The sequence below is a fragment of the Raphanus sativus genome, chromosome 6 (genome assembly GCF_000801105.2).
Source record: "Raphanus sativus cultivar WK10039 chromosome 6, ASM80110v3, whole genome shotgun sequence".
NCBI lineage: Eukaryota > Viridiplantae > Streptophyta > Magnoliopsida > Brassicales > Brassicaceae > Raphanus > Raphanus sativus.
The window spans coordinates 41,428,848-41,456,401 of record NC_079516.1 but is presented as its reverse complement, the minus strand read 5'-3'; the positions used below and the strand labels follow the sequence as shown (position 1 = coordinate 41,456,401).

Below are 27,554 nucleotides of genomic sequence, written 5' to 3'. Positions count from 1 at the left end.
TACTCTATAATTAGAGGTGAAGATAAATATCTCTATATCTTTATCTATAAATAGAAGAATTACATTGGAACAATTTACTTTTATAATAAAAATTTCTATTTTAGAAAAAAATATAGAGATAAAATCAGAGGAAAATTGGAAATGATCTTGCTGAATATGGGCCGAGATGAGGAAGAATTATTCAAGGCTCATGATTGTTATGGTCTTGTGGTTACTCTATAATGTTTTAACTATGGTTGGAAAAAAAAATAAATTTGGCCAACAAATAATGTCAAATCCAAATTAAAATTGATTAAATATATGAATGATTCAAAAGTTTGATATTAAACAACCGAAATCGATTCCAACGAAAACCAAAGTATTTCAAAGACCTTAATATATTTAAAATAAATTTATATAACTAAATTTATTAATTATTTTTTAAAATCCAATATATCAAAAAATGGTAAAAATAAATATCAGAAATAACTAACAAAACATCAAAATATTTAAAATATTTATTGATTATCTATCTAAATATTCAAACCAAACTAATTTATAGATTAAATTTAATTATTTTGGCATATATTATATAAATTTATAATTAATATAGTTAATTTTAGACAAAACTAAAATATTATATAAGGACATATATGAGCTTTAGGCTCTGTTTATGTCTTTATTTTATTTTGTTTGGTTTGTGTTCTTTGTCTTTAATTTTTTATCGACCGTATCTCAATTTTCTTCGAGTTAAAAAAAAAATATTATATAAACCTTTAAATTTTAAAATAATTTAAATGGTTATCTGAACCAAGAATAAAAGTTTCACTCTTTGACGGGCCCGTTAAAACATTTCATTTGACTTGTTCTTCACTAATTAACTACATGTTTCAATATAGACCGTTAGATTGCGGAAAGGCTTAATGGGGAAGATGTCAAATAAAGATATCCATAACGAACTACAATGGGCCGAATACATACGTAGTATGGACCAAGTGGATCCTGTCCGTAACCCGTATAAGAAAAGCTAAAACCCTAGTTTTCATTCCGCCTTCTAGCTCTTCTTTTTATCTCTACTTCCAGACTAACGAGAGGCGTCGGCGCTGCTCCCTGCTTCAATTTCAAGGTCAGAAATTTAAAAAATGAAAATAAAAATGGAACAAAGACGGCTCTCTTTATCTGATGTATTACCTTTTTAAATATGTTGTTGTCACACCCGTAGTTCCATTTCCTAGTTTGGACTCGTTTGTTATGCCACTCCCGTTAGTTTCATTAGGATCATTTTCTTGTATTAATGCTTGAATTGATGTTTACTTGTTCTGTTCTCTATCATTTTTAATTTAGGAAATGCCAAAAAGCAAGTATGATTTACAACGATTCGTTGTTAAGCTCAGTTTCTTTTTCTCTTTCTGATTTTCAGTTTGAAGAATGGTGAGAATCAGTGTCCTAAATGACGCTCTTAAGAGCATGTATAATGCAGAGAAGAGGGGGAAGAGGCAGGTTATGATCAGGCCTTCTTCCAAAGTCATAATCAAGTTCCTTATCGTCATGCAAAAGCACGGTATGGTAGTGTTTACTTGCTTCTTTCATTTTTAAAGTTTCCTATAATAGAGTTATGATGTTTGTTCACACTCTTGGGATTGTTAGGTTACATTGGGGAGTTTGAGTATGTTGATGACCACAGGTCTGGTAAGATAGTTGTTGAGTTAAATGGAAGGCTCAACAAGTGCGGTGTTATCAGTCCTCGTTTTGATGTTGGTGTTAAGGAGATTGAGGGTTGGACCGCTCGTCTTCTTCCTTCCCGACAGGTTCGTTGTTGGTCTACGGACAATATTTTTGCATTTTACGCTCTATATTTTTTTTTTGCATATAGTTTAATAATGCCTATGAGAGATCAGAGCAGCAAGTCTCATGCTGTTCTTGTTCCGTTGCGGGCGTAAATCAAAACTGAATCTTTTCTATGCATCCTCTTGAAAGTACTCTTTATTACCTCAAATGGGATGGAAAGATTTTACATCGTGAATAAACCCTTTTATTATTTTTTTTAAAATAGCAAAAACGAATATTATATACTTATATCGATTTGCTTAGTCAGTTTTTTCTGTTTCTGTTAGAGTTTAATCGGGTCTTAAAACTCGTACTCATCTTGCAATGTGTCAAGTTATTGAGCAAATGTTCTTTGTGCAGTTTGGTTACATTGTCCTGACAACCTCAGCTGGAATCATGGATCACGAAGAAGCCAGGAGAAAGAATGTGGGTGGCAAGGTTCTTGGCTTTTTTTACTGAAGCAGCAGCTTCACACGAGTTCCTGTTATATCGGGTTGTATTTCCCTGCTTTTTTTGAACTCGTCAATGTACTCAGATGCTTTAGACCATTTAGGAGAGAATAGACGACTTATTTCGGTTTTTGAGTTCGTCAGTCGTCATGCAACCGTGAATTTGTATTGTACGAACTAAATTAGATTTCTTTGATCGACTCTAGTTCTGCTTATTAAACATTACTCGCAGTTAAACATGCTGAGACGTTTTTCAAACATCAAAAACTTCGATTTGTCAATTTTGTAGTCCTTAATTATCATACACGATGGAAGGTGTGATGACAAAACTCCATATTTCCATTATTTTGGAGACTTTTAGATGACTAAGGGCATCTCCAACCCAACTCCATTTTTAATTCTAAAATAGAGTAAAAGTGATTATAGAGTAACATATGCTCCAACCCAACTCCATATCTCACTCCATTTTGAAGTTTAATTTATTTTTTGTTTGTTCATGACTCTATTATGGAGTGAAAAATGGAGTAGGGTTGAAGCAATTTTACTCCAGATTCACTTTTACTCCATTTTAGAGGAAAAAATGGAGTTTTACATTGGAGATGCTCTAATTGATTTTCTAACTGTTTTTAATATAGTTTTGGAATACAACAAGGGAGTTGTCGTAAAAAAACAACAACAAGGGATGTGGTTGAATTAATGAATCCAATGGCATTAAATTAATGAATCCAGACAAACAAACAACGAATTCAAATCAATTTAAATGAAGTTCCACAACCAGAAAGCCCAAAAACTGAATTTGAAATCAGCAGATTAGCTTGTTTGCCGGTCTGACCAGGAAGAAGAAGAATCAGGAGGAGAGTCATACCTTGAAAGAAATCCATAATTAGAAAAAGATTATTTAGAGTAAAAAGAAATTAGAGATTGAAGAGTTTTTTTTCTAAGTTCTTTGAAACGATTATTTTAATAATTACTAACAATAAACTGTTCTTAAGTGAAAATTAATATTGTCTGATGTGGTATCAATTAGTATAAATGTGTATGTGTTATAATTAATAAATTGTGTAAATTAAATACGTTAATGCAGTTTTCTTTCGGTATATTTTGATATGTGGTGTTCAGTCATTTGGGTGTAGCATATATATGTTTAACATTGTTATCTACAAAGCTAATCAAAATGGATTCTCTGAGTTGACAAATATAATCCAAATGGTTGTACAAATTTCATCTTCATTATTATCTAGGATCAAGAAACTTCCACATTTCTACGCATTTCATGTTGAATGTTACAGTAGTTGGCAACTTCCTAAACGGAAAAAGACCTGACAGTTGGATCAAACGTCCTCATTCTGACTTTATGTGTTAAGAAAATTTCAAAGTTGCTGATAAAGAAGTTGCGAAATTAAATTTCATAGTCTCTAGAATTTCTTTTAGAAATAAATAAACACGTTATTTCTCTACCTACTCTATGATGATTTTAGGCTTTAGCCATTAGTAGTAGTAGTAGTAGTAGTAGTATTTGCATCTCTATGTATTGCCGGTTCATCAGTTAAGGTATTAGCGATAGGCACAGTGACAGATGGCAGTTCGGGGATGCAATTAAGATGAAAGCCAAGTTGGTCCAGCTAGGTGATTTGGATATATATTTATTTAAGTGATTAATAAAAGGCCCATAAGGCTTCGTGGCCCTTTCGAAGAGAAGGAAGAATCGTTCCCTCCTCATCGTTTTCTAGTGTTAACTTGCGCGTGGTATCCTATCGTGCACAGCGAAGAAGACGAAGACGAAGAAGAAGCAGGGAGAAGAGGGAATCTAAATCGAGGAGTGGCGCATTTTAGCCGTCCTTAGCTCCGATTACATCGGTTTCTTCTCTGTTTCCTTTCATCCGGTACGTGTTTTCTCCTCCTGATCTTCTTCTACGATTTGGTTTCTCTGAATGAAACAAAGATAAAAAAAAATGGTTTGATCTCTGAGTTTTTTTTTTGGTTTTATTGTCCATTTTAGAATCATCCTCGATGGCTGCTCCACCTGCTAGGGCCAGAGCTGATTACGACTATCTCATCAAGCTTCTTTTGATTGGAGATAGCGGTATGTCAATCATCCGAGCACTAGTTTCTATGGACTCGATCTAATTATTATTTTTTTTTAATTTTCCGATTAGATTAGTGTGTTAGGAGGGATCTGTGAAATTAATGATGATGATTTGGTGGCAGGTGTGGGTAAAAGTTGTCTGCTTCTACGTTTCTCTGATGGCTCCTTCACCACTAGCTTCATCACCACCATTGGGTTTCTTTTTTTTCTTTTTTTTTTGACAAGCTAAACCTATTGATTGATCTATGTGTTTTTTATTAATCAATCTCATTGGAGTCTTCTTCTTTCTTTGTTGATTTTGTAGCATTGACTTTAAGATCAGAACCATTGAGCTTGATGGCAAACGTATCAAGCTCCAGATTTGGGACACTGCTGGTCAAGAACGCTTTCGCACCATCACCACCGGTCAGTCACTTCCTTATGAATCAATCCAGTCTGCACTTGGAGATTTTCTGATTACATTCTAATTATCGTTTTTGCATTTTGACAGCTTATTACCGTGGGGCAATGGGCATTTTGCTGGTCTATGATGTCACCGACGAGTCCTCCTTCAACAGTAAACACCCTACCCCCCTCAATTCTGTTATTAATTAAATTCTCATTTCTTTTATACTCAAAGATTGATTGTTGATACCAAAATTGCAGACATTAGGAACTGGATTCGTAATATTGAACAGCATGCTTCAGATAATGTTAACAAGATCTTGGTAGGGAACAAGGCTGACATGGACGAAAGCAAGAGGGTAATCATCCCCCACCCCTCCCACTTCCTCCTCTTTCACTATTTGTGTTAATAACAGTTTCAATTGACCAAATTTTTAGGCGGTTCCTACAGCAAAGGGTCAGGCTCTCGCTGATGAGTACGGGATTAAGTTCTTTGAAACTGTAAGTCTCTCAGTTTTATTCGATGGTTCTTGTATACATAAGACACAATTGCTTACATCTATATTGCTGTGTCTTGCTGCAGAGTGCTAAGACAAACCTAAACGTGGAAGAAGTTTTCTTCTCCATAGGGAGGGACATAAAGCAGAGGCTTTCTGACACTGACTCCAAGGCTGAGGTTTGTTACATACATCTCTGCTTTCCTTGTTACTGATCTTCATTCATCTGACGGTTCTGAAACGTATTGTTACATGTTTTTGTTCGTCTGATTGCAGCCTGCGACGATCAGGATAAGCCAGACTGACCAGTCAGCTGGAGCCGCGCAGGCCACACAGAAGTCTGCATGCTGTGGAAGCTAATAAGAAAAAAATATAAAAATTGAAGTTTTAAGTGAAAAAAAAAACTAAGATGTCGTCAGCTTGGGTGCTTATGTAATTTTTTTTTTGGTTTTATCCTCCAACATGTCTTGATTCCTTCTAAATTGCCTTTTCTTATTCTTATGTTTCCATTGCTTTGCTCTTTTATTTAATCCCTAAACTTCTAAGATTTGTCTACTCATCTTACGAAACCATTAAAGCGACAGATTCAGCAAATGCATATTATTCCCTTTGATTCCACCGAACAACTATATTTGATTACGCAGTAGCTTTCTGATTGTTTTAGTGATCATGAAACTTTTCAAATTCAGTTGCGGTTAAACATAACAACTAGACGTGTCACAATAGTAATATTCTAGTTTTGAAAACTGATGCAACATTCATATCTCAACCCTTGACGAGTTTTCATGTAAAATCATATCTCATATACAACTCTATGCAAAATCAAGATGCTAGGCTTCTTAACCCTAGAAAACTAAAAAAATAAGAGTATCATAGACTATATTCAGAGAATACGAGAACATCAGTACATGTTTATTCCCAACTCCAACTCCAAATTGATCCCACTCTCCACAGAATCTGCTGGCCCAAAGTCAAAACACGCAACTCTTTTCCCACTGCTCGATTTCTTCAATGTCGTAATCATCGTCGTAGTCGTCGCCTCAGGAAAAAAAGACCGTGTAACCAACGCGCCGCTAGCCTCCTCTTCGTTCCTATGCTTCCTCATGTGACCACCGAGAGCCTGTCCCATCGGAAACTCCACGCCACATATCGGACAAATATGCCTGCTTGTTGTGTTCGTGGTGGTCTTCTTCTTCTTAGCGACGGATCCAGAAGAAAGCGACGACTGTTCGTCGCTGCTGCTGTTGTTAGCGTGTTTATTGTGGCTCGCGCGATGGCCTCCTAGCGATTGAAACGACGAGAACTCTTTCATACAAGTTTTGCACCTGTAGACACGGCGACTCTCTCGGCCTCCTCCTCCGCCGCCGTTTTCTCCAATTCTTGATAACAGCATCAGACAGTTCGCCGCCTTATCTTCCACCGTCCTCTCAAGTGTCTCTTTATACGCCGCCGTATCTTCCACAGTCCGATCAAGTTTCTCCGCCGTATTTTCCACCGTCCGATCAAGATTCTCACTTCTTCTTGCAACCATGGTTGATGATTGTTATTCTAAATTGGATTAGATTTAAAACTGACTTCTTCACTTTGGTGTGTTTCTTCTCTCTCTATGGTTGGGAGTTTTTAGTTTGTGTTGTTTCACTTGTGATGGTCTGGTATTTATAGGGGAACGAGGTCGGGCGTGTAAAGATATTATTAATTTACGAAAATGCCCTTCGACTTGGTCTGCAAGCTAGTGAAAAGTGGTATTCTTGTCATTCACCGTCATCGATAAAAGGAAACTAGTCATTTCCTTTTTTTTTTGTGCACATGAAACTAGTCATTCCTTAAGAAATGGAAAATCTAGGTTTGGGAATTTTATTATTTTTATAACTCGTCATATTATGTATTTTCTCTCCGTTCATGCATTCGTAAGCCGCCGCCACCTAAATTTTTTTTCTTGGTTAGAAAGTATAATTCATAACATCCATATCCACTCTAAATACGTCTAGATTTTGTTTGGTTAGTCAATGTTTTTGTATTTGAAAAAATGTTTTTTTTTGTATTTTGTTTATTCATTAATATTTTTACTACTTATTTATCCACTTAGCACATATTATTCGTTTTTTATACTTTTACGAGTCGTGCCTATTGGACGATACGTCTTGGTCTTGTCACCGCAGTGATCAACAAGAGAACATAGATACTTGTATTTATGTTGTTATTATGTTTTTCTCTAAGTGACCGATATTAAATTACTATCACTCATTAGCTACATAATTTTCCATATATATATTTTTTATTTGTTTAATTTTTCTTTCTTTCTTAGATATCATATATCCTCCCACTCATGTGAACTTGTAAGTTATATATAATAATTAACCGATTCATGGCAATCTAGTGGCTGATGATTTCACCATGAACTGGTAGATCATGGTTACATTTGTGTTTTCCCCATTGTGATTCTATAGATTTCGAAGACTATTCTAGGCTTTTTACCGATATTTTTTGGGAGATGGGTCAAGTTCAACTGATTAAGATCACAATCTGAAACCGACGGAGATTCAATGATGGTCATAATTGGAATAATATCAAGGCCCCTAATAACAAAGTGTGAACTTGATGGATGTATGGAAACTATATAGAGAGAAATCTTCGGAAGCAAAACAGAATAAAATAAGAATAAGAGAGTGATGTGTGATGCGTCATTTGATCTAATTCCACGCGGTTTCTTCTTTGCTCACACTGACAATTTTTCTTTTGATTAACTTGGGTCTCTGCTTTAGTTACAAAATAGTACTAATTCATGTTTTGGAAAAAATATTTTGTTTCAAAAAGATGTATAGTTTATATTTTTTATGAAAAAAGTTACAAACTTTAAGAAAATTAATTGGTTTTATTGGATTACTATTGGTTAAAAGCTATTGAAAACTGAAAATTACAGAAAACGATAAATTTATTATAATGATTTAATGTGTTTTTAGTATATGTGAAAATACTAAAAAGTCTATCTTTTGAAAACGGAAGGAGTAGTATATAATTAATTAATATATAGCACTGCATAGACACATGCTATTTACTACTCCCTCCAAAGATGGTCGTTCTGGAAAACAAAATTATTTTTAAAAGATGGTTGTTTTATGTTTTCTATGAAAAATTGCAAACTTTAAAAAAATTAATTGATTTTTATTGGATTACTATTGGCCAAAAGTTGTTGAAAATTGAAAACTACAGAAAACAATAAGTTTATTATAATAATATAATGCATTTTCTTAATATGTATGAAAACACTAAAAAATCCATCTTTTAAAAACAGAGAGAATATTTCCTTTGCTTCATATTAATTGTCATTTTAGAGTTATTTTTTGTCATATAATATATACTCCATCTGTTCCAAAATACTTGATGTTTTGGGTATATGCGCAAGAATTAAGGTACACACTCTTTCTTAAAAAGTGACATTAAAAATATAAATCAAAACTACTTCATCCAATCATTAAAAATAAGTATCAAATATCACTGATCACACAATTTTCAATACAACAAAGATTAATATAAAAACATCAAACATCATGTATTCTGAAACATCAAAAACTCTCTAAAACATCATTTAATTTGAAACAGAAAGAGTATCATTTTGCAATTTCAATAAAATTTATACTTACTTTCATTCAGTTCAATATTAATTTCAACATGTATTGATTTCATAAATAAATATATTTATCTAAAATAGTATTGCTTAAATTGATGAAAATATAAATAAATTTATATCATTTTTAATATGTATAAAAAATATTTAAGTGACATTCTTTATAAAATGGAATAAATAAATAAAATAATAAATACACAGATGAACGACCTATTTCCCCATGAAAACTATCGTATAACGCAAAATATCTCACAAACTATCTCGTTCTATTTTGTTCCAAATTAATAAGTTTCAGTTTTATTTCCCCACAAATGTTGCTTTTGTTAAACCAAATTCACGAAATTTTAAATCTCAATAGTAATCGAACATATCGAAACCGTACCAAACATAAAACCAACTAAACCATATCTAAACCAAAACATATCAAATCACTTCATCTCTCTCACGAGTCACAACAGATCCAGAACCATAAACTTTTTTTCTCGATCCATCGAATCTCTTCTTCTCTCACAATCAAACAAGAATTCAATGATCTATTTTTTTTGTACCAATGAGAGATAGGTTTCACGTCATCATCTTCATATCATTCTCTTCTTTTTTTTCCATGTCACAGTCAATTAACTTTTTTTTTTTTTTTGGGTAAAATATGTCAATTAACTTATACCATATAATTCAATCACAAGGCTGCAACAACTAGACAGGCTAATCAAGTTAAAGTAGAAACCTTTAACCAATTTCATAGAATGTAATCAAAGATAAAAAAAAATTATGAGCCTTATGTAGTGGCGAGGCTATTTTTAAGAACGACATCGGCATGAAATTGGATTGCATGCCGTTATTTGCGGCGAAACTAAGATTGGAATCGGCTTTATCGAAGTCAAAACCCTTTATCAAATCGTTTCCCTTTATCACCACTTTCGTTTCCCAATTTCGAATTCACAGGCATAACGAAATCATTCAATAAAAAAGGAGCAGACAATTGAACCTTGAAGAGAGAGAATTCGATTTATACTCTCAGCGATTACATTTTTCGTTTCATCAATCATCAAACCCTGTAAAAAAAGAAATACAGTTCGCTATGGTGTTCTTGTCCGTCGAAGCTTTAGTGGTTGATTGGTGGAGTAACGTGTAACGTTAACGTGAGAAAGGGAGAGAAATTGGGTCAACGTTGAAATAATAAACCAATTTGGTTAGTTAATGGTTTAAAATGATTTACGGCTTAATAGTAAACCAATTTAAATCATGTTCCATGGGCTTTTTTATTTTAAACTTTATATACAGTATATGTGGAGATATAAATTTGAAATTTTAACATGTGCGGAAATAAAACTTAAATTTCATATTTGGGAATAAATAGAATGAGATCATAGTTTGGGAGATATCTGGTACTAAATTATAATTTTCGTGGAAATAGATCGTTGATCCTAAATACACAACAAGACTAATCATATTATATGTAACTAATTATATTATTATGCTATTTACTAAACAGAATAATAAATACACAACAAGACTTAATATATTAATAATACAAATACACTTATTTAAAATCAACAGTAGGAATGCACCTATGTGCTTACATATGCATTTATACTACTTACGTGTGCAATGATGGTACATACACTATACATAAGAATCGAAGATACATCACACATGCAACGCAAGCATGTTTCCATATACGTACGCAAAAACATCCTAAAGAAATGCTCTTGAGAAATATGAAATAGAAAAAAAAGAGAAATATGAAATAGAAAAAAATGATGCAATAATAGAATCTGAAATATTACTTGACATTCTTTATCTGTAATCAAAGCCTCGAAGAAGGGGGTAGGGGTTAACATTGACCGATATCTTTTTGAGTGCAGAGTTGGTCCGAACAAATTTCACAGATTTTGACTTGTTTTTCACAGCAATAGCAAACTATAATCAGAAATAATCAAATGAGGGAAATGGGGGCAGAAGGTCCATTTAACTTGCGTCCGTGTGGAAGTCACGAGCCAAAGTGGAGGACTAGTGGAGGTGGGGCCATAGAGTATGTTCCTGACGTCTAAGTCCCTCAATCCATAGAGTGTGCTCCTGACGTATAAGTCCCTCGATCTCAATGGCTCGTTAAGGTGTGTTCTTGAGCAATACAAGACTTTCACAATCTTTCCATTAATAAGTTCTTCTTAAGGTGTGCATGTATCTCTTCTTTCTTTTTTTCGGTGGAACTGTTTGCTTGGACTTCTTTTTAATTGACTCTAAGGTCCAACAGTCTATTTTATGTTTGGTTCCAAAGAATTCTTGAATTCTGTTGGCTTTTGGTTTCAGAGGATATGATTGTTCCTGATGGCTTTGTTTTCCAATCCTTTTAGGGATGTTAATTGATCTGATGACCATGGGATAATTCAGTCCAAACCAAAATAGTTCTGATATGGTAATACGTAAATGGTTGGTAGTTCAAATGGCAAAAACCAACTCTAACTGAAAATTTGTGTAGCAACCATTTAGATGTGGGCGTCCAATAAACTAAAATCGGAAAATAAAAAATATGTTTTCCTGCCAAAATTTTTAAATTATGTTTCCCGTCAAAACCGTAAAATCACGTTTTCCGGCAAAACCGTAAAATCACGTAGTTTTGCCAAAATTGTGAAATCATATATTCTCGTAAAAACCGTAAAATTATGTTTCCGCCAAACCGTAAAATCATGTTTTCCTGGTAAAACTGTTTCCGGGTAGACCGTAAAATCATGTTTTCCTGAAAAATTGTAAAATCACGTTTTCCGCTGAAACCATAAAATTATGTTTTCTACCAAAACCGTAAAATTATGTTTTCCATCAAAACTGTAATTCATGTTTTTTCGTCAAAATCATAAAATCATCTTTTCATATCACAATCGCAAAATCATATTTTCTCACATTATATGTATTTGTATATGTAAAGAATGAGTTTTATTGGACCTCACGGACAATCCAATTGGCATGGTCCAAAATGGGTTTGGTACAATTTGAATTTGGCACAATTTAGATTTTGACTAATAATGTTCAAAAAATCGATTGTCCATTTGGACATGGACCTCTTATTCCTGCATCTAAAATCTGTATCTCAAACTCTATATCTTTCTAAAGTTAATTGAAGTTTAAGTGTGAAAAATAGATTTTTGCTCAAAAAAAAAAGTGTGAAAAATAGACAAAATGAGATACTGTTCTCATATCCTCACAATCAATGGCCTCGTTAGATTCCATTTTAATTGTACTTTTTCTCTGGCTTGAAATGATAGGGGAATATATAGTAGAACATACTTTTTGTTTTGTTTTTGGATTGAACTATTGACATTGACATAGGAGATAACGCACTTGCATATTTGGAGAGCCTGCCAAAAAAAGTTATATAAGAAAGAGTTCTTATAACCACACACACCCACCAAAAATAGACACAAAATTAATGGGTGTGTTACGTCAGAGTACTTCAGTCACTTCTATATATGATCAATACATGCTTGTTTGCCCCATATATGGAATGAACCAAAAGACCCGTAATATTTTCGAGATCAAGAGGGTGAAAAAATTATAAAAGTGCACAATATGTCAATATATCTTATATTATGTAAGAGCCATGTTTATTTTAATTCCATGAGTTAGAACCTTAACGACATAAGAAAAGGATCAAGATGTGGTTCTTCTTCTAGCTAAATTTCAGGATCCAAGTTACTAATGGAAGTTTAAGCCTAAGACACACTATATAAGCATATTAATCTCAGTATACTTCCCTCAGATTACTATGTCTTTTTCAGAGTCTCCATGGAATAAATCTTGAGAACATTATGCCAACTAGAGAGAAGAAAGTACATACATTCTCTGATTCCATGTGCCAGCAGACTATCTCTCTCAAAATTGCGCTGCTATTTCGCTCATGCAGAACGAAGAAGAAATAAACTTAAGCCACTCAAGACCTAAAATGATACTATCTAATTACAAGCTCAAGTTCTGATACTAGATACAAAAACTTACTTATCACAGGCTCTTATAACAATATGACTTTATTTTTCTTAGGCTGGCAAAGCTTTTGTCTGTTTCTTCTTGTCTATTTTCCCTTTTAGAAACTTCAACAGTTACTACCAATATGTATAACCCTTAATAAAGTCAAGAGACACAGTACTTTCATATCCCCACCGAAAAGGCCAAGAAAGATCTAGTGTCTCCCTATGTTTTTATTTTCGAATTTTGAGCACGCTTAGATAATTTAAACAAAGAGTTTTTCTGGTCTACATAACACGGAACTATAGAAAAACATACCATCATCTTTTTAGCTTGGATTTAGAAGATTTTCTGATGCTAATTATATCCCCATTCGAGATAGTGCTGCCTGCCAAAAAGGTATAAGAAAGAGTTCTTATTATCACACACGAATAGGCACAAAAGAGAAAAAGCAGAATTAATGGGAGTGTTGCATCAGTAACACCAATCACCCTCTTGATTTTTTTTAATATATATAATGGCCTTGTGACATCATAAGAAAGAGACCCTACATTATCAATAGGATAATCCCTCAAACAATATGGACAGTATATGATTGGACGAAAAAAAGAAATCATTAAGAGTTTTAATATTGTGAGTGTGATATCGCGTGGACACAACACAGTGTTTAGCTTATATATATAGTGGCCAGAGCATGCCATTGTGAAGCAAGCTGAGAAATAACATTATAGTAATATTAGAGATAAAGATAGAGAGACAGAGACAGAGAGAGAGAAGATGAATATGATGCAAGAGGAAAACCGAAAGGGTCCATGGACAGAACAAGAAGACATCATTCTGGTAAATTTCGTACACTTATTTGGAGATCGGCGGTGGGATTTTATAGCAAAAGTATCAGGTTTGAAGGTGGAGGGAGAAAGATAAATAGGTAAGAAACATGTATTACTGAGCTAGTTTTGGTTGTAGGTTTGAACAGAACAGGGAAGAGTTGCAGGCTAAGGTGGGTTAACTACCTTCATCCTGGTCTCAAACGTGGCAAGATGACGCCACAAGAAGAGCGTCTTGTCCTTGAGCTTCACGCTAAATGGGGAAACAGGTCTAAATCATCCGAGAAACAAAGAATATATTATAAATTTTTTCTTTGAAACACAGAATATATATATATATATATATATATATCATTACTTCTGTAACAGTAAATTTATATTTAAAATTTGGCATCTATATTATATATGTAGGTGGTCAAAAATAGCTCGGAAATTGCCAGGAAGAACAGATAACGAGATAAAGAATTACTGGAGGACTCATATGAGGAAGAAGACTCAAGAAAAGAAGCGTCATGTTTCTCCAAGTTCCTCATGTTCCAACTGCTGCTCTTCGTCTATGACCACTACCAATACTCAAGATGTGTCTTTTCAGTCGTCAGGGAAAGTAAGCTTTTACGACACTGGAGGAAATAGGGAGATGAATCAAGAAACCAAAGACGGATACTCGATGGATGATATATGGAAAGAGATTGATCACTCTGCAGTAAAAGTAACTCAACCAGTTAAAGACATCTATTTAGAGCAAAGCTACTGCTTAAGTTACCCCACTTTGGCTTCTCCATCATGGGAGAGCTCCTTGGATTCTGTATGGAAGATGGATGCAGATAAAAGTAAGATGTCTTCCTTTGCAGATGATCAGTTTCCTTTCTGTTTCCAACACAGTAGATCACCATGGTCTTCAGGTTAATTAGGATTCGATTTATTCGTTGAAAATCTGTTTATCTATATGTTATATATTTATATAAATACAGAATAAAACCTAACGAGTGTAGTAAGTCTCTTTAATAATAACTAAAAAAGACAAGTCTCTGTAATAATCTCTCATGTGTAGTGGTAATCAGTTAGCCTGAGTTTCGTGCTTTGTTTAATATCTTCGTTTCCGGAGTGAATGAGAACAAGTCTTGTTGTTGTGGTTTGAGCTGATTGTCCTTATGGCTTATACCTTTTCGTGCTTTGTGGGTATGGATCAAACTCTAGTATTATATTATGTGTGTATTATATTATGTGTGTAACTTGTTGTGGTTTGAACTGATTATGAGTAAAGTTAACCCATTCTCATTAATCAAAATGTATGTACAAATTACTGTATTTATACTCTATACAATCTCCCTATACACGTATACAAAATGAAACTATACAAATACATATATAGGATAATAGTCCCCCTCAAGATGGGACGAAAATGTTGAGAAGACCCATCTTGTCCAACAACCTCTTAAACGGTGCAGGGTACATCGGTTTAGTAAAGGGATCAGCCAACTGTAAATCTGTCCTCACATGTAAGAGCTTGAATAAACCTGCAATCAAGCGCTCACGGACACTGTGACAATCCATCTCAAGGTTCTTGGTGCGTTCATGAAACACCGAGTTATGAGCAATATGTATAGCAGCAGAGTTGTCACAGAAAAGCAGTGTCTGTTTGGCCAACGGAATACGAAGCTCAGTAAGGAAATTAGTCAACCAAAACAGTTCATCAGTAGCAAGAGAAAGACTTCGATATTCAGCTTCAGCAGAGCTCTTGGAGACAACCTTCTGCTTCTTTGATTTCCATGAGATAAGAGAAGAACCGATGAAGATGCAGAAGCCTGAAGTTGAACGTCGTGAGTCTTGACACGACCCCCAATCAGCATCTGCAAAAGCTTGAATCTGCATCTCTGCGGTAGAAGAATAGAATAAACCCTGGCCAATAGTTCCCTTAATGTAATGAAGAACCTTGAGCAGAGCTTTATGATGACTTTTGCGAGGAGCAGAAGAGTACTGACTCAGTTTGTTAACAGCAAACGTGATGTCAGGACGTGTGATCTGTAAGTACATCAAGCGACCAACCAATCGACGATAAGCTGCAGCATCAACGAGATCATCATTGGTACCTTTTGGAGGTTCAAAGTGAAGCTTGATGGATGGATCCATAGGAATGCTAGATGGTTTGCAACCAAGTAAACCCGTATCATCAAGTAAATCAAGGGCATACTTTCGTTGACAAACATGAATTCCATCAGTAGACCGAGCAATCTCAAGACCTAAGAAGTACTTGAGATGACCCAAGTCACGAAGCTTGAAGTGAGACTGCAGCTGAGTCGTTAACAGAGTAACTTCAGAATCGTTATTGCTGCAGATGATGATATCGTCAACGTAGACAATCACACAGAGAAAGAGACCTTCAATAAGTTTGAGAAAACACGTATGATCTGAATGTGTTTCAGTAAAGCCCAGAGAGATAAGAGTGGTTGAGAATTTGAGAAACCACTGTCGCGAGGCTTGCTTAAGACCATATAGGGATTTCTCAAGCTTACAAACAGCATTAGGAGGAAGCTTGTCCCCCTTTCTCTGTGCGTAGCCAGGAGGAAGACGCACGTAGATCTCTTCATCAAGGTCACCATTGAGGAAAGCGTTGGAAATGTCGAGTTGATGAAGAGAAAAGTTATGTATCGCTGCAAGACCGAGAAGAAGCTTAACAGTGGTGAGCTTTACAACATGGGAGAAGGTATCATGATAATCAACTCCTTCCTGTTGAGTGTAGCCTTTAGCTACTAGACGAGCTTTATATCGTTCCACTGTCCCATCTGCGTTGAATTTCACCTTGAATACTCATTTGCAGCCGATGGGAGTCTTATCAGGTGGTAATGTGCAAATAGTCCACGTGCCAGTGCCTTCCAAAGCATCAATCTCCTCATCCATTGGATCATCCCACACCAGAAGTCTCTTTGCCTCAGCATAGGTTAAGGGTTCTTTGACTTTATCGATAGACACTAAGAAAGAGAGATAAAGTGGGGATACTTTATCATACGAAAGCACAGAGGAGATTTCATGAAGAGTTGAAGATCCTATTGCATTGCAATAGTAATCTTGAAGGTAAGCAGGCTTTTTAAGTCTCCTGTGTGATGGTAGAACAGAAGGTTCAGCATCAATCGTAGTATCCGCAGTGGGCGAGATATCTACAGACGATGTATGAGAAGAAGTCTCAACATCAGGAACATTGACTTGCACAAGAGCTTTTGTTAGTAACTGATCTTGAAAGAAGAGAGAGGATGAGAGAGGAAGATCAGTACTAACTAGAGGAAAGAGCTCTTCATGAAAGATGACATGTCGAGAGACAGAGATGGAATTGCTCTCGAGGTCAAGAAGTTTATAACCTTTGGTTCCCGAAGGATAACCAAGGAAAACGCATGCACGAGCTCGAGGATCAAATTTGCGTCTGCCTTTAGGGGAGGTGGAAGCGTAACAGAGGCAACCAAAAGCTCTAAGAAGATCATAATCATGGGTTTTAGTAGTGAGAACTTCAAAGGGGCTTTTGTTGGCTAGAATGGGAGCAGGGAGACGGTTGATCAAGTGAACTGCGGTTAGAATGCAGTCACCCCAATAGGGTAAAGGGAGATGAGATTGAAAGAGAAGAGCCCGAGCCACATTAAGAATGTGTTGGTGCTTACGCTCCACAACTGAATTTTGTTGTGGAGTTTCAGAGCAAGAATGAAAGGAGAGAATGCCTTTGGATTGATAAAGAGAGGAGAATTTGAGTTCTGGAGCATTGTCAGACCTAACACCGTTTATCTTCCTATTGAATTGGTTCTCTACCATTTTAATAAACCCGGGAAGATTGTAAGAACATCAGACTTCTTCTTAAGAAGGTAAACCCAAGTGGCTCTAGAGGCATCATCAACAATGGTTAGGAAGTACCTAAAACCATCGTGAGTGGGAGTAGAAAAGGGACCCCAAGTATCGATATGGATAAGCTCAAAAGGGTTTTTACTAATGTTGTTATGCGATACAAAAGGGAGATGTTTTTGTTTTGATAAATGGCAAATCTTACAATGGGTATCAACATTATTAGGCTGCTTAGGAAATGCTAAAACAGGTTGCATAGATTCTAATTTGGACATAGATGGGTATCCTAATCTCTTATGCCACAAGTCTAGGCTTGAAACAGCAGCTACAAAGACATTTTGAAGGGTACCTTGAGTTGATAACGACTCTATATCCAGGAAGTAAAGATTTGCCACCTCTCTACCCATTCCAATCATTGATTCCCGAGTAGGATCCTGAATACCACAAGAAGATTCGTCAAACCAAACTCTACAGTGTAAGGCTTTAGTAAGACAGCTAACACTTAGGAGGTTAAACTTGAATTGCGGGATATAGAGAACATCGTCTAAAACTAAGTCTCTACCCAGTGCTATGGTTCCTATGCCGACAATGCTAACCAGAAATCCATTTGGTAAAGAAACAGTGGTGTTAGGGAGGGGTTTAAAAGAGATGAAAGAAGCTCTTTGATGAGTTATATGATTGGTTGCCCCTGAATCTATCACCCAAGCATTCATAGGAGTTGTATTATTCGTCATTGAGCAGACATAGGGTTTGTCACTACCGGTAAGAGAACAATGAATAGAGGGATGAAAATTACCGGAGATAGGACAGACACTGGAAGAAGAAGGAAGGGAAACTGAGACAGAGTGAACTTCTGGAGTGGGATGATTCGCTGGAGTCTGGAGTTTGCTGCTGAGGAAAGATACTAGCTGTTGGATCTGTGTTGAAGATAAATCTGTAGCATTCAAATCACCAGCTGGAGATGTATCAACAATAGCAACATTTGCAGACGGAGTATTAGTCAGTGTATCACTCTTTGGCGTAGGTTTCATGCTATTAGGATAGCCATGTTTCTTGTAGCACCGATCAATAACATGACCAGGACGGTGACAGAATGTACAATATGGTTTATCCCTTCGCTGATAACCACCAGAAAAAGGTTTAGCTGAGTTCTGATCACTAGACTGAGAGACCTGAAAAGCAGCAGGAGCTTCCAAAGTTGAAGTCTGAGTGTGAGCAGCACGATGACTGTCATCTTGATCCAGAAGATTGAAGACTTCAGAGAAACTAGGAAGAACTTTCTTCATAAGAATCATGCTACGTATGTTCTCGTAGTTATCGTTGAGTCCCATAAGGAAATCAATGATGCGATTGGTCTCCCGTTATGTGAGAAGATATTCAATAGTGTGATTAGCACTTTGAAGACTAGAGAGTTCCTCCCACAATGACTGAGTCTTCGTGTGATATGAGGAGAGATCCAAGCTGCCTTGCTTGAAGGAATGAAGCTGATGACGAAGCTTGTACAGTCTTGGAAGATTAGATTTGTGATAGCGTGTGTGAAGATCTGCCCAAATATCTGAAGCATTCTTGAAGTAGAGGATACTCGTGTAGATTTGTTTAGTCACACTATTCAACAACCAAGACTTGATCATACTATTGCATCGACACCAGATTCGAAAGTAAGGATCATCTTCAGAAGGCTTAGCAATGGAACCATCAACGAATCCTAATTTGTTCTTAGCCTCAAGACTAGTGGTCATCGCGATGATCCAAACACCATAATTGCTACCATCTAAAGGTTCCGCAGCTAGAACTAGTCCAGGATGATCGGAGTTAAGTAGATGATAGGGAGAGTGAATGTTATCAGGTGAATCGGATACCTCAAAGCGAGCCACAGATGGAGGATGAACAGATCGAGTGAGGTCAGGAGATTCGGTGACATCGCGACGTTGATTAGATCCAGAAGGTCTATCGCGAGTCATCGGAGAAGTCGGTGATTGAGATTCCGGAAGATCCGGCGAAGAGCGACGATACTTCGATTTGCAGTTTCGTTTCCCTATTGATATCGATCTCGAGCTCCGATGTCAAAGACGATCTGAAGTTGAGCTGAGATTGCACAGGGAACGATGAGAGAAGCGAATCGAAGACGGCGGAGAGATGATCGGAAAGATCCGAGAAGACGGCGGAGAAAAACGGTTACGGTGAGTGAAGACGGCGGAAGAGTTAGTTAGAGAACGAGCTCATATCGCTCTGATACCATATGAGTAAAGTTAACCCATTCTCATTAATCAAAATGTATGTACAAACTACTGTATTTATACTCTATACAATCTCCCTATACACGTATACAAAGATGAAACTATACAAATACATATATAGGATAATACTGATTATCCTTATGGCAATTAGGGGTGGAATGTATTGGATATCCCGAGAATTCAGATCCTTATTCGATGGATGTATATTTTTAAAAATAAAATGTATAAAATGTTTTAAATTATTTCTGTATATATTATTACAAAATTTATATAAATTTATATAATACTATTATAAAATAAAAATACAATAAATAAATTTAATTTTTTAAATATAGATATTATATTTTAAAATAATTATCAATAAAAATTACGGATCCGGATCCGAAAAAAAATTCAAGATATCCAAATCTAGATTCGGTTTTAACAGATCCAACATTTTACTATTCGGATTTGGATCTGGCCGCTCCTGATATCAAACAAAGCCAAGACTCTTAATCCAGAGGATATTTAATTATTCAAAAAGTCTTCGAAGTACAAACACCAAAATGATCAAAAGAAAATCTTATTACAGAACATACGGTACTAACTGCCAGGGAAACCACTTTCAAGAGTCTTGACAAATTCATGGAAGTAGTTACCAGTGGTTGTTGTACTGGCTGACAACTTGAGCTCGAAGCAACTGAAATCTCCAGATGAGAGAGCTTGATCCATCAACGCTTCTTGAGTCGCTTTGTGCTTAAGAAGTGTCTTTGTAGCTTCTCCCCGAAGGTGGTTCACGTACTGCGTCTTGGCGCTTTGGTGCATGGTAATGAAATACTCATAAGCACAGCTCCATTTAAGTGCAAGCCTACACTGGACCATAAGCAGAGTTGCTTCCATTACAGCATCGACGTCTCCATTGTTAAAACTGAAGTTCTCCACTAGTGTTGGAATCCCATTCTCCTCTATGGCTTTGAGATCTGATGTCTTGCATATTTCCATTGTTTTATCTTCATATTTGCATGCATTTTGATCATCTAGAATAGGATTTAGGCTTGTTAGGTTGCATTTTGCATACATAAGTCTTTATCAGGTGTTGGAGTACCACATGGAGCATTTGGGATGCATTAGAGACTCAAAAGAAGCAAAAGGAGTGATTTAGAGACGTTCAGGGCCGCAGCGACTACCTTGCAGCGGGTCTAAGCAGTCGCTCCGACCTCATCACCTGGAGCGACCACGCCCCAGCGGCTCCCACCACCCGCTGCGTCTTGCCAGCCTGGAGCGGCTTCATCCCAGCGACCCGTGCTGCTCGCTCGTCTTCTTTGGAGCGACCATGCGGAGCGAGTAGAGCCGGTCGCTGCGGATCATCAGCTGGAGCGCCTTCGGAGCAGCGAGGAGTGCTGCTCGCTCGTCCCATTTGCAGCGACCGATCGGAGCGGCTGTCTCCACCCGCTGCGCTTTTTCCCTGGAGCGATCCCGAGCCAGCGAGAGGACCAGCTCGCTCGTCTCATTTGCAGCGGCCGCGTGGAGCGACCCCTCCTGGTCGCTCCGAGCCCGTTTCATCTCGAACTTAAACATTTCTCAGGGGCATTTTAGTCATTTGTATGCACGTTTTTCTGTTCTAAAACCTAAGTTTAAGTATTGTGTAAGCCATCAGAGGCTAATCTATCTTTTGTTACTTGGTAAACATCAAAAACTATTGGAGATTTCATCTTTTGAATCATTGATTCTCTTGTTCTTATTTTATTTCTTGTTGATTTCTGTTATTTCATCTCTGTTTATGATCAATCTGAAACTCAATATGAGTTTAAGAATGATTATGAACTTTAGTGAGTAATCCACCATTGAATTCATGGGTTAGGAAGATTTAGGGTGATTAAGTTAGTTCTAGGATGTTTTAGTATAATCAAACCTTATTCCTTGCCTAGGAGAGTATTCATAATGCATCTGATGAGTTGGCCTCTCAAAAGTTGATCTTTAGACATCTCCCACCCACAAGGTGTTCGATGATATGTCTGAGTCAACTCTCCTAAGCTCTTAACACACTTTACCAAAGACATTTGTTGTTAAGGGTGTTAAGATAGCCAATAGACTTGTTTGTTAATGATTGCTTTTATATTATTCAGCCAAAGACATTTGATGTCTGAAATATGTTAGCAAATGAGCATTCATCTAGACATAGAGTTTGTTTAAGATTGTGTCTAAGCTTAAGGTTGATTAGTTTGATTGATTGTTGCCATCCTTAGTTCGAAACTTGATCACCCAAGGTCTAAATTCCTATACCCATGAGTTCTCCTTTCTCATAAAAGAAAGTTCTTTGATTTACTGTTGTTATTGTTTAGTTACTGCATCTTAGGTTCTAGAAATCATCAAATCTTCGATTGCACTTAGATTAAGGAAGTACTTGTATTCTTGGTGCTTTGAATCCCTTGGAATTGGTTCGACATTCATCACTATCCTACAACATTTGTTTTAGGAACTTTGAAATTCCTAGCATCAAATTGGCGCCGTTGCCAAATTCCGAGTTGATTTAAACATTGAGATTTAGTCACTTACTTGAGACTAAGTCATTTTTCTTTTTCTGTTTACTGATTCTACATTTTCATCCCTCTTTTCATTTCAGGTGTATGAACTTGAGGAGCAAGGGCACATCAGACCTAGTTCCACTTGTACCTGACATCAGAGCACTTGAGAGAGGTATATCCAGACAGAGAAGAGCTCAGCAGGACATCGATATGGATCCACCTGCAAACGGTCAAGGGGTTAACCCTCAGCACCCTCCGCGACCTGCTCGACCGATTGGTACCTATGACCGTCCCAACATCAATGGTCATAGGCTTGGCATTAGAGCCCCAGCTGTGGAGGCTAACAACTTTGAGGTCAAACCAGGACTCCTCAACGTGATCGAGAACAACAAGTATCATGGCTTGGCTGTAGAAGACCCATTTGATCACTTGGACAAGTTTGACAGCTACTGTGGTTTGTCAAAGACCAATGGTGTGTCCGAGGATGCCTTCAAACTCAAGCTATTCCCTTTCTCTCTGGGAGATAAGGCACGTCAGTGGGAGAAGTCTCTACCTAGCGACTCCATCACCACCTGGGATGACTGCAAGAGAGCATTCTTGGAGAAGTTCTTCTCTACTTCAAGAACTGCTAAGCTAAGAAACGAGATATCCAGTTTCCAGCAGAAGAACTTGGAAGGCTTCAGTGAAGCTTGGGAGAGATTCAAGGGCTACCAAGCTCAGTGTCCACACCATGGTTTCTCCAAAGAGAGCTTGCTGAGCACTTTCTACAGGGGTGCACTTCCTAAGTACAGATCCAGATTGGATACTGCAAGTAATGGGTTCTTCTTGGGGAGAACTGAAGCAGATGCAGAGGAGCTGGTTGACAACATGGTGAAGAGTGACGCAGTCTACAGTGGAGACCATGACAGAGGAGATAGAACTGATGATAAGCAGACGAGGAAAGAGTTAAAGGCTTTGCAGGATAAGATCGACATTCTGATTGCTGATAAGGCTACACAAGAGCAGCTGAACTTCGTTGGTAACCCAGCACAAGAAGCACCTCCTGGTGCTAATGAAGTTGATGGTTTGGAGGGTCAAGAGGAACTGTGTTTCATCAACAACAATGGCAGTTGGTACAAGAAGGAGCCCAATTTTCAGTACAACAACTACCAACAACGATCTTACCCAAACAACCAGCAGAATGGTTACCAACCTAGGAGCAACCAGCAAGGCAACTCTCAGCCTCAGCAGAATCCTCCTCCTGGTTTTCCCAACAAAGGAAACCCATCTTCTCAGCAGCAAGCTCATCCTTTTAGTTCTGCTCCTCCAGCCAGCAGCACAGATATTCTACTGAAACAAATCTTGGAGTCTCAAACTAGAAGTGAAAAGCATGTTGGCTATGAGCTCAAGAATCTCCACAACAAGATTGATGGTAGCTACAATGAGCTCAACAACAAGTTCAAGGCCTTGGAGAACCAATTTGCTTCTTTGACTACTCACCAAAACCGCCAGCAAGGTTCTCTACCTGGAAAACCTGAGCAAAACCCCAAAGAAACAATGAAGGCTGTTACTCTTAGGAGTGGAAAGCAGTTGCCTCCTCCAGCTCTCACCAAGGATGCTGAGAAACAAGGAGGGGGGGTAGCCATCAACATTGATGATGAGGTTGTGATTGTGGATGAGAAGATCAATGATGAGATCTTAGAGAAGATTGTGGAAGCCAAAGGCAAAGGAAAGGTGGGAGAAGAGAAGCAACCAGTGAAAGATGGTCAAGCTGCTGCTCCAGCAACTGAGAACCCTTTTGTTCCCCCTCCTTATGAGCCCAAACTTCCATTCCCTGGAAGGTTTAAAAAACAGCTGTTGGAGAAGTACAAAGCCTTGTTTGAAAAGCAGATGAGTGAAGTTCAGATTACAATGCCCATCATTGATGCTTTCATGCTGGTTCCTCAATACAGCAAGTTCCTCAAAGATGCTGTAGCTGCAAAGAAGAAGGAGATGCAAGGTATGATGATCCTCACTCATGAGTGTAATGCCATCATTCAGAGACTTGATGTTCCAAAGAAACTAGAAGACCCAGGATGCTTCACACTGCCTTGTGCTCTTGGACCTATGGTTTTTGAGAGATGTCTCTGCGATTTGGGAGCTAGTGTCAGCTTGATGCCTTTGTCAGTTGCAAAGAAGCTTGGTTTCACTCAGTACAAGAAGTGTAGACTCTCATTGGTGTTGGCTGATCGTTCAGTAAAGTACCCTGTTGGCATCTTGGAAGACCTTCCTCTTATGGTCGGAAACTGTGAAATCCCTACAGATTTCGTGGTACTTGAGATGGGCGAAGAAGCTCAAGACCCCTTAATCCTTGGGAGACCTTTCTTAGCTACAGCTGGAGCTATTGTGAATGTGAAAGAAGGCAAGATTGATCTCCACTTGGGTAAAAGGCATATTCTCCACTTTGACATCAAGGAGGTTATGAAGAAACCAACTGTACAAGGGCAAATCTTCTACATTGAAGAGATGGATGCTCTGGCTGATGAACTCCTTGAAGAGCTGTCTCTAGAAGATCCTCTACAGCTGGCTTTGACAGTGGAGAAAGAGGCTGAAGTGATTGAGAACCTGGAGAGTACTGCCTATGGGATGATGCTGGATTCACACAAGGGGTTTGAGAGTAAGGATCAGTATGAAGAGCTGCCACAAGTGGTCCATCAAGTAGCTTCAGTGACTCAACAAGAGAACACCCAGCATGATGACTGGAGCGAGCTTAAGGCACCCAAGGTGGAGCTCAAACCACTTCCCCATGGTGCCCTTCGCGACGCCCACGATCATATCAGTAGGCTCCAGAGATGGAACAAGGCTCAGGAAAGGACGATTGAGAAGCTCAAGAAGAAGTGCAAGGACATGAGCAAGGCTGCAAAGCGGCAAGCGAAGTCAACATCAAAGATCTTGAGAAAGATGGCTGATGTCTTGACTAGAGGAGGTATTGCGGGATGTAGCAGAGCGGACTTTGAGTTCCCAGACGACCCAGTACCCCAGCCTCCACCAAACCCCTCAGCCCTTAGCTTCCCTCTCACCCGAAGACAGCAACAGCGTCGCTGGAGAAACCCACCCGTCCTCCCCTCTTCCTCGGGCAACAAATCTCCCTCCCTTGCTGATTCTGACGAGGAGATCGAGATCGAAGAGATCTCTAGCCAGCCACGATTCGAGGAGCACAGCACCATGCCAGGCGGCTACTACACCACGTTTCCACCTGACACCGATGAGCCAGGGGCATCTGCCTCTACTCGCTACCCATAGGAGGTACTCTGTAACCTTCTCTTGTATATACTAGCTTTTCTTTGTTTTCGGTATCTCTTTCAGCTTAATAACACAGAGACTGTGTGACTTAAGTTTGGGGGAGGTACCAAGTATTTAACCTTGTTTGCTTTGTTGGTCTTGCATTGAGTCTTGCATTTCACGTACCTATTTGCATAGAAAAGCCAAAAAAAAAAAAAAAAAAAAAAAAAAAAAAAAAAATCAAAATCATTTAGTTTGCATCATTTGCACTTTTAGGAGAGTCTAGAGCATATAGGTTGCATTCATTTGCATTGGGAGCAATGATTTAAAATGCCTTGTAGAGAGCACTGTCTAGCCTTGCTTAGTTCATGCGCCTCTCTCGAAAACCTTGTAAGTTTCGTGCCTTGAAAACTCTCCCTGAAACTCAATCTCTTAAGCCAACTACAACCCTTAATGAACTGAATGAACTTAATTTCTTGCTCATGGTCCCTTGTGTGCTAAGTCATGGATGCACACACTAGAGTTGTCGTGCCTTTTATGCCAATCTTTTTGACAATCTCTAGTGGCAGTCCACTCCCTGAAACCCTCTCCTCCTTTTAAGCCTTCCTTGATTGTTGAGTGAGGCCTTTTTCGGAAAGTCTTACATGTGCATAATCTTGAGAGTATTGGGAACGACAATGCTCAGTCTTCATTCTTGCTAGATTGTACACTATTGTCTAGCTATAGGTGGGGAGGTGAGTGTTGAGAAGTTTGACTTGGGAATTTGAAGGTTGAATGAAAACGATTGAACTCTTGTGCTTAACTGTCTCTTTGGGAATTGTATAAAACCTCTAGCTCAAATTGTGAAAGTCTTGGCCCCCAAAATAAAAAAAAAAAAAGAAAGCAGCAAAATAAAAAAAAAAAAAATAAAAAAAAAAAAAAAGAAAAAGAATAAGAAAGGGGGCTAGCAAAGTGTGAATGAGCTAAGAGGTTGTGTTTTAAAAGTTTAAATATTTCCCTTGATTAAGAGTTTGTGGATGTGTTCTTGAGATTTTTGGGTGAGAGATGTGAGATGGGTGTAACTTGGGATTTTAATTGTGTCACTAGTATGTTTGAAAAAGGGTAGAACAATGAAGATTGAGCATTGTATGCATTAGTTGATCCCTTTCTTAGATATATTATGTGCAATGTCAAGGCTACTTGTTTTGAGTGTTAAACCTTGAAGATAATGAGTTATGAACCCCTTGATCACTAGAACAAAAAGCCTTCCCTTACCCAAATGACTTGGACCAATTGACCATTTGCATAGAGTTCACTTGTTGTATTGCTTAATGAATGTGAGAGTTGGCTAAGCTGAATGTGTAAATGAATAATGTTGAGTTAAGATAGGCCTAGAGAAGCTAGAGGATAATAAAGGAGAGTGTGCTTGTGCTGAATTCTTATGTTGAAGCGAGTGCTTGTGTGTTTCTCTTGGCTATGAGCTCCCACTTTCAAACCTCTTCCCCTATGAGTCCTAGAAAGTTCACTTGAGGACAAGTAAAGGACAAGTTTGGGGGAGTTGATGTCTTGCATATTTCCATTGTTTTATCTTCATATTTGCATGCATTTTGATCATCTAGAATAGGATTTAGGCTTGTTAGGTTGCATTTTGCATACATAAGTCTTTATCAGGTGTTGGAGTACCACATGGAGCATTTGGGATGCATTAGAGACTCAAAAGAAGCAAAAGGAGTGATTTAGAGACGTTCAGGGCCGCAGCGACTACCTTGCAGCGGGTCTAAGCAGTCGCTCCGACCTCATCACCTGGAGCGACCACGCCCCAGCGGCTCCCACCACCCGCTGCGTCTTGCCAGCCTGGAGCGGCTTCATCCCAGCGACCCGTGCTGCTCGCTCGTCTTCTTTGGAGCGACCATGCGGAGCGAGTAGAGCCGGTCGCTGCGGATCATCAGCTGGAGCGCCTTCGGAGCAGCGAGGAGTGCTGCTCGCTCGTCCCATTTGCAGCGACCGATCGGAGCGGCTGTCTCCACCCGCTGCGCTTTTTCCCTGGAGCGATCCCGAGCCAGCGAGAGGACCAGCTCGCTCGTCTCATTTGCAGCGGCCGCGTGGAGCGACCCCTCCTGGTCGCTCCGAGCCCGTTTCAT

At 38.0% G+C, this 27,554-nt stretch overlaps 4 protein-coding genes and 1 non-coding gene across 6 annotated transcripts; 3 read left to right on the top strand and 2 right to left on the bottom strand.

The window, feature by feature from the left end:
- Positions 1–954: 954 nt before the first annotated feature.
- Positions 955–2,475, top strand: LOC108808905 (40S ribosomal protein S15a-1). Its single transcript, XM_018581008.2, has 4 exons — positions 955–1,105; positions 1,400–1,540; positions 1,627–1,787; positions 2,167–2,475. Exons 2-4 carry the CDS (start codon positions 1,408–1,410, stop codon positions 2,263–2,265), a joined length of 393 nt encoding a protein of 130 aa, XP_018436510.1. The 5' UTR covers positions 955–1,105; positions 1,400–1,407; the 3' UTR covers positions 2,266–2,475.
- A 1,476-nt stretch (positions 2,476–3,951) lies between these two features.
- LOC108808902 (ras-related protein RABE1c) lies at positions 3,952–5,769 on the top strand. Its single transcript, XM_018581004.2, has 9 exons — positions 3,952–4,138; positions 4,255–4,338; positions 4,464–4,536; positions 4,646–4,746; positions 4,832–4,897; positions 4,987–5,084; positions 5,164–5,226; positions 5,309–5,401; positions 5,499–5,769. The coding sequence occupies exons 2-9, from the start codon at positions 4,266–4,268 to the stop codon at positions 5,580–5,582; spliced, it is 651 nt and encodes a 216-aa protein (XP_018436506.1). The 5' UTR covers positions 3,952–4,138; positions 4,255–4,265; the 3' UTR covers positions 5,583–5,769.
- Positions 5,770–5,959: 190 nt separating this feature from the next.
- Positions 5,960–6,837, bottom strand: LOC108808903 (zinc finger protein ZAT8-like). The gene has a single exon (XM_018581005.2). It carries the CDS (start codon positions 6,751–6,753, stop codon positions 6,124–6,126), a length of 630 nt encoding a protein of 209 aa, XP_018436507.1. The 5' UTR covers positions 6,754–6,837; the 3' UTR covers positions 5,960–6,123.
- Positions 6,838–13,503: 6,666 nt separating this feature from the next.
- Positions 13,504–14,765, top strand: LOC108808900 (transcription factor MYB48). 2 transcript variants are annotated; one of them, XM_018581003.2, is made up of 3 exons: positions 13,504–13,644; positions 13,771–13,900; positions 14,043–14,765. In XM_018581003.2, exons 1-3 carry the CDS (start codon positions 13,617–13,619, stop codon positions 14,536–14,538), a joined length of 654 nt encoding a protein of 217 aa, XP_018436505.1. In that variant the 5' UTR covers positions 13,504–13,616; the 3' UTR covers positions 14,539–14,765. The 2 variants fall into 2 exon arrangements, with proteins under 2 accessions (XP_018436505.1, XP_018436504.1); XM_018581002.1 differs by having other exon boundaries at positions 13,505–13,702.
- An 8,059-nt stretch (positions 14,766–22,824) lies between these two features.
- On the bottom strand, positions 22,825–22,931 carry LOC130497186 (small nucleolar RNA R71). Its single transcript, XR_008936197.1, has one exon. It is a non-coding gene; the product is annotated as a small nucleolar RNA R71 (small nucleolar RNA).
- Between the last annotated feature and the right edge of the window lie 4,623 nt (positions 22,932–27,554).

Excerpts from the sequence above, each read along its gene's own strand:
- LOC108808900 (XM_018581002.1), top strand. The coding sequence starts at position 13,582 with ATGAATATGATGCAAGAGGAAAACCGAAAGGGTCCATGGACAGAACAA. Across the intron at positions 13,703-13,770 it reads TTTTATAGCAAAAGTATCAG|GTTTGAACAGAACAGGGAAG; the intron begins GTTTGAAGGTGG and ends TTTTGGTTGTAG. Across the intron at positions 13,901-14,042 it reads CACGCTAAATGGGGAAACAG|GTGGTCAAAAATAGCTCGGA; the intron begins GTCTAAATCATC and ends TTATATATGTAG.
- LOC108808902 (XM_018581004.2), top strand. The coding sequence starts at position 4,266 with ATGGCTGCTCCACCTGCTAGGGCCAGAGCTGATTACGACTATCTCATC. Across the intron at positions 4,537-4,645 it reads AGCTTCATCACCACCATTGG|CATTGACTTTAAGATCAGAA; the intron begins GTTTCTTTTTTT and ends TTGATTTTGTAG. Across the intron at positions 4,747-4,831 it reads CTTTCGCACCATCACCACCG|CTTATTACCGTGGGGCAATG; the intron begins GTCAGTCACTTC and ends GCATTTTGACAG.
- LOC108808903 (XM_018581005.2), bottom strand. The coding sequence starts at position 6,753 with ATGGTTGCAAGAAGAAGTGAGAATCTTGATCGGACGGTGGAAAATACG.
- LOC108808905 (XM_018581008.2), top strand. The coding sequence starts at position 1,408 with ATGGTGAGAATCAGTGTCCTAAATGACGCTCTTAAGAGCATGTATAAT. Across the intron at positions 1,541-1,626 it reads TATCGTCATGCAAAAGCACG|GTTACATTGGGGAGTTTGAG; the intron begins GTATGGTAGTGT and ends TGGGATTGTTAG. Across the intron at positions 1,788-2,166 it reads GTCTTCTTCCTTCCCGACAG|TTTGGTTACATTGTCCTGAC; the intron begins GTTCGTTGTTGG and ends TTCTTTGTGCAG.